Below are 6,000 nucleotides of genomic sequence, written 5' to 3'. Positions count from 1 at the left end.
TCTACTACTCGGTTTTAAAAAAAGATAAAATATGTCATCTACAACTACAAGTGGTCGATGATTTTAACTTTTATTTAAAAAACATAAAATATGATAATGATTGAAAAAAATTAAGAACGAAAGAAAGCGATATTTCATACTTGTGAGTTTTATATATCTATATCAATTCGTATATTTCATTCATAGCACTTCCATTCATATTCACGTTCATTATCAATACTCATAATACTCCATTAATTATTCTTTTCATCAAAACTAATTAAACTCTTATACTTTTACGTAATTTTTGGACCATATCTCATCGGATTTTTTTTTCAATGGAGCGAATTATATATCTTATTTTGCCTATATAATTTAAATTAGGGATTAATTCATGTTAAAAATAACAGTCCACCTAATATATATATATGGCTTGTGATTACGATATTAGGGAAATCTTGATCTGGAATTTGTGAAGAACTGGTGTCAATTTTCAGACGCATATTATATAATGATATGAACTGGGGATAGTAGAAATCTTAATCCAATAACTTTTGCAAACAAAAAAATGTGTTTATGGAGTGAAATCTCGGAATAGGAAGATCCGTATCTTTAAATTGATCTGTCTACATAAATTCAGTATCAAGTCCAAACAAGTCATTATTTTTCCAGTCATTTTCTTCACACTTATATTACTATTTCACCAAATATTTGCCCCATTAGCCTATATTTTTGACTACATACCAGTGGTGCATCGAATCCTCTCCCAAAAAAGGTGACGTGACAGATTAATTGATGACTAGATATTATACAATTACATATTTATAAATTAATAGTAGCAAATATTAATTTGTTTCGAGTTACTGCTCGTTTGATAAGAAAGATGAGTTATAATAAAATTTGTTAAATAAGAAAAGAAATGCGGGCTTCGTGTCAAGATAAGCTCAGATGAAGGTTTTTTCGTTGTTGTTTGGTAGACAAGAAATTATCTAGATTTTGTATTAATAAATCATAATAAATGAGTTAGAAATGCTATCCGACCAAATTTGTGAGATACATATCTTTGTATTTTAAGGAAAAATTTGCGAGTTCGGATGGGCCATAGAGAAAACCACGGGCTGACATAATAGGTTAAATATGATATCAAACACTTAGAAATAGTTATATAAGTATCTATATCCAGGCATTACTAACTTATCAAACGGGCCCTAAGTGTTATTACCTAAGATTGGGCGCTATTACAATGATGAAAATGTTACTTATTTCCTCTCGTTTTTTTACATGTTTTAGTAAAAGACTGAACTATAAAAATAGTCCCTGGACTATGCGTTTATCTCGCCAATGAATCCTGAACTTTAAAAATATCCCCAGACAACTCTGGATTAAGCGTTGATCTCGAAAATGGTCTTTTTTCACTGTTTCATGAGTATTAAGCGTTTATCTTGAAAATGGTCCATTTTCGAGATAAACGATTAGTCCAGAGTTGTCTGAGAATATTTTTAAAGTCCAGAATTCATTGGTGAGATAAACGCATAAGTTTTAGTTCACTTAAACGCATATAATAAGCTTTCTGCCAGGTGGCGTCTCTGACGACCTTATGAGCAATTTATGTCCAAATAGTAATCACAGAACTGAATTTTTGTGAGCTGTGAGTCACATGCTCAGCAAATAGCTAGCCACATGATTTTTGAATATTCAATTATACTTATTTCCTTATACTAAAATTCCTTATTGAGTGACTGTTTCTCATTGGATGCGAGAATATTCCATAAGTAGATTATGGTATGCAATAATTTGTTCCATCATACTTTTTTACAGAATTTTCATAAGTAGATTTTGGCCTATCTTAAAATTTTATTTATACAGTGCAATTATTGATAAATGCAATGAGATTTTATACGATTTTACATCAAGGAAACCGAGTTAATTACATACCATGTTTATATTATGAATTTTATAAAGGATGAATTGAATACTATCCAAGAGTGGTGTGAACGAGACAAAACATACAATATTTGAGATTTAAGCTAACATTTTAAAGGATTAACTCTAAACTGTTACAAACAGAAATCTGACCAACTTCATTATGGCCCTATTGAAATTGAGATTTTTTTCAATCTCTAAATGAAACTGTATAAACATTTTTCAGTACTACCTTGTTTTAAATTGTACTGTATTAAATAATTGAAGTGAGACGTGGACCTAAAATAAAAATGTATTTTTGAAAGTTTTAAAATTTACTTGGTACTTATTTTTATGTTTTAGTAGAAAATGAACGAATTAATTAATTCCACCTTTTAACATAAATATTTATTTTTAAATTTTAAATAGAGGAAAATGTACATATATAGAGGATATTTATGTGATACAGAATGTCAGAAATAAAACGAATCTTTAGTGAGAATTGAGTTTGTATCCAAATTGAATTTTGGGATTTCGTCTATTTATTAGGAAAAAATCGCACACACTGTTTTATCGAAATTCATCAACAAATAAAAGGCATACACAAACGCCGCAAGAAACTGCCCACTCATCAAAAGGTGGGAGACTAAAAAAAAGGGCTCCGGCGTTTGATTCTCTGAAGAAAAGGAGAAGTTGTGATTTTAACATCGATGGCTGTTAAAGGGCTGGTGGTCTACCTGCTGACGGCCTTCTCTTTGGCTGTTGCTTCCGTCTATTTCGTCAACAATTATGCAAATGGTGGTGATGCAAAACCGTTACTTCTTTCATCTTCCACATCCAATGCTTTGCACCACAATCTTGAATCTGAAGACCATGTTTGGCCTGTAAGTTTGTGGCCTAATTCTCTCTTCATACATTATTGCATGCTCAAGATCCTGTAATTTTGTTGAAAGATTGTGTTTTTATTGTGATTTTGTTGAAAAGATTGTATTTTTATTGGTGGGCTTTGGCAGGAATTGGAGTTTGGTTGGAGGGTTGTTTTGGCGACCGTAATTGGGTTCTTGGGTTCAGCCTGTGGAACAGTGGGTGGTGTTGGTGGGGGTGGCATTTTTGTCCCCATGCTCACTCTGATTGTTGGCTTTGACACCAAGTCTGCTGCTGCCATTTCCAAGTGTAATAATTAACTTAGATTTATCTCCAATTTGATTTGAAGTTAAGTCTTTTTTGAGTAAACAGGGAGGTTTGTGTAATTGTGTGCAGGCATGATCATGGGGGCATCTGCATCTTCTGTTTGGTACAACTTGAGGGTGCCTCATCCATGCAGAGAAGTGCCCATACTTGATTATGATTTGGCTCTCTTGTTTCAGCCGATGCTCATGCTTGGCATCACCCTTGGTGTCTCTTTGAGTGTTGTCTTCCCCTATTGGCTAATTACAGTCTTAATCATCATTTTGTTCTTAGGTATGCTTGTGTTTAAGAGTAGTCATACTGGTTTAGTTGCACTGAAACAGGGGTATGCTTTTGACAATTTTATTCTCTCTTCATTGTTTCCAACAGGGACTTCTTCTAGATCCTTTTGCAAGGCGATTGGGATGTGGAAGGAGGAAACTATGCTAAAGGTAAGGTTTTTGATTTATTTAATACTCGTTTCGCTGTTTGCTTAATTGCGATTTGTCACTATAATATTCAATCCCTATGATCTATGTTAATGACCTTAAATTTACAAACCTTTGGTCAAATCAGATGGTAGATAATTCAGCTGTCTGGAAAGCGAGTGATTACCTAACAAAAATTTTAAATAGGAAGCATCTTAGTCACATGACCAACTGAAATGTTGTCTATTTTACTAGGAATATTTTAAACGTACTATTCATATTGTTTTAAAAAAAATCTCGGTTGTTGACTTGATGGTTAATGCAGAAATCCATGGAAGACCGACGAGGATTTGCTAGTTCGCGTGGAGAATGTAAGTCTATTTATGACAAAATGTAGCATTTTGAGCTCAAGAAGTGACCATATGATAATTTTTCTTTATTTTGCCCTGTCAGTGCTAATTGATGCGTATGAGCCGTTGGTGCCTAAAGAACAAAAAACAGCACCGGTCAGTATATTTGATGAATGTCGTGCTCTTTGCTTGCTTCTTTCATTTACTAAGTTGAGTCGAATTAACATTGCCTCATGTTTCAGCAAATTATGAAGGATAACACGGACATCAAGAGAATGTCGGTGTTGGTACTTGTATGGATTTGTTTCTTGCTTCTTCAAGTGATCAAGGCAAGTCTAGTTACAGTTTTCCCTGCAACATTCTCTTCGAAAACAAACACAATTATTTGGCTGATAATGATGACTAAAATATTGTTTAATATGTTTTGGTTTACAGAATGGCACGGCTGCTTGTAGTCCTGTATATTGGACGCTTACCTTGTTACAGGTAAAAGAATTACCTATGAATATAATATCATCTTAACTATTGTATAATCGTTAATATTCCTTGTATTATCCAGCTCCCGGTGGCGCTTGTTGTGTTTGGCTATGAATGCGTCAAACTGTACAAGGAAAGCAAAAAAAGGAGGATGGCTGGAATTCAAGAACATGTATGCGAGGCAGCAATCGAATGGAATGCTACAAATATCACCTTCTGTGCCCTCTGTGGTGTATTGGGAGGTACCGTTGGTGGACTGTTAGGATCTGGTGGAGGTTTTATTCTCGGACCCCTCTTGCTCGAGATTGGGGTGATCCCTCAGGTACGTCATTTATTTTCCGTATCAATGATTGTTGATATGCTCTTATTCATGTTTGGCTAACTGGATGATGTTTTGCAGGTTGCTAGTGCGACGGCAACGTTTGTGATGATGTTCTCCTCATCTCTATCGGTGGTGGAGTTTTATCTTCTCAAGAGATTTCCAATGCCATATGGTATGTGTGTTTGCAATCACCATGTTGTTATTTCTAGTGAGAATAATTAATCGAATTCGAAATTTGCTTTGCAGCCCTGTATCTGATGGCAGTGTCGATCTTGGCGGGCTTCTGGGGTCAATATTTCATACGAAAGATGATCACCATCCTGAAAAGGGCTTCCCTCATCGTGTTCGTCCTCTCCGGTGTCATTTTCGCTAGTGCTCTCACAATGGGTAAGAACTATCAACTGATGCTACAATATTTTTATTTGCTAGCAACTTTCATACAGAGTTCGTTAACGTTGCTCTGTCTCTCTCGGCAGGTGTGATCGGGATCGATAAAAGCGTGAAGATGATACACAATCACGAGTTCATGGGGTTCTTAGATTTTTGCAGCAGCCAATGAATTTTAGTTAGATGCAAGAAAATACCTAGAGACTAAGTTCTTGCTGTGAGCCAAGTGTTGGTCAGTGCCTAATTGACCACCTCTCCCCAAAATTCTTGCTCTATAAATTTGTGTGGTGTGTTTTGGTCAATGCCTAGTTGACCATCTCTCCAGAATTCTTGTTTTTGTGTGTGGTGTGGTGTGGTGTGTTGGTCAATGCCTAATTGACCAACAATCCTTGCTTCTCAAAAATAAATGCTTCATTTCTGTCTATTCAATGATTTCGGATGTATAGTTTTAGCCAAACTATTTACCTCCTCAATATTTTCATTACAAATTAGCCGAACCTTATAATATTGGCTGCTCACGGCAATCAATGATTCAACATATCTCAAAACTGATTTATGTTTATCCACAGACGTGTACTTGGTTATGATATTTTTGTTGTTTCTATCTATCTTCAATCACTCAATGGTAATGTTTAATATAAAAAAACAAATAATTTATGAGTTTAGGATGATGGTCGATTTCGTTTTTTCTAGAATTTTTATAGGATAAGGAAGTGATAGGGACACAGTCTCAATATCAGTTGGCCCAAATGTGATTTATGTATGGTACACATGGCCATATCTTCATTTTCTCTGGCTAGAATTCGTTTAGGAGCCATTTGTTGGGTTCAATAGATTGGGCTTTGAATGTTTAGTATGGGTTTAGTTTTGTTATGGCTCGAAATACGTTAATTTACCCCTGTTATGATAATGGGTTTTAGAGAGAAAAAAATAAGGATATGGACGTGAGGGGAAGAGTAAGTGTACTAATATAAAAGCAATTTAAGAC

The 6,000-nt window shown here is 34.8% G+C and overlaps 1 protein-coding gene across 1 annotated transcript; it reads left to right on the top strand.

The window, feature by feature from the left end:
- The first annotated feature begins 2,383 nt into the window (after positions 1-2,383).
- Positions 2,384-5,436, top strand: LOC125207663 (Sulfite exporter TauE/SafE family protein). Its single transcript, XM_048107097.2, has 12 exons — positions 2,384-2,765; positions 2,895-3,054; positions 3,142-3,342; positions 3,439-3,500; positions 3,802-3,847; positions 3,930-3,982; positions 4,069-4,155; positions 4,262-4,312; positions 4,386-4,625; positions 4,704-4,797; positions 4,872-5,012; positions 5,102-5,436. The coding sequence occupies exons 1-12, from the start codon at positions 2,592-2,594 to the stop codon at positions 5,182-5,184; spliced, it is 1,392 nt and encodes a 463-aa protein (XP_047963054.1). The 5' UTR covers positions 2,384-2,591; the 3' UTR covers positions 5,185-5,436.
- The last annotated feature ends 564 nt before the right edge of the window (positions 5,437-6,000 follow it).

Source organism: Salvia hispanica, chromosome 6 (assembly GCF_029641045.1).
Source record: "Salvia hispanica isolate PSC_SH4W2 chromosome 6, Shi_PSC_v1, whole genome shotgun sequence".
NCBI lineage: Eukaryota > Viridiplantae > Streptophyta > Magnoliopsida > Lamiales > Lamiaceae > Salvia > Salvia hispanica.
The sequence above is the reverse complement of the archived record's forward strand: the minus strand, read 5'-3'. Positions and strand labels throughout refer to the sequence as shown.

Bases quoted from the DNA above. Each gene is read 5' to 3' on its own strand.
- LOC125207663 (XM_048107097.2), top strand. From the start codon at position 2,592: ATGGCTGTTAAAGGGCTGGTGGTCTACCTGCTGACGGCCTTCTCTTTG. The intron at 3,055-3,141 runs GTAATAATTAAC...AATTGTGTGCAG, and splicing joins TGCTGCTGCCATTTCCAAGT to GCATGATCATGGGGGCATCT. The intron at 5,013-5,101 runs GTAAGAACTATC...CTCTCTCGGCAG, and splicing joins CGCTAGTGCTCTCACAATGG to GTGTGATCGGGATCGATAAA.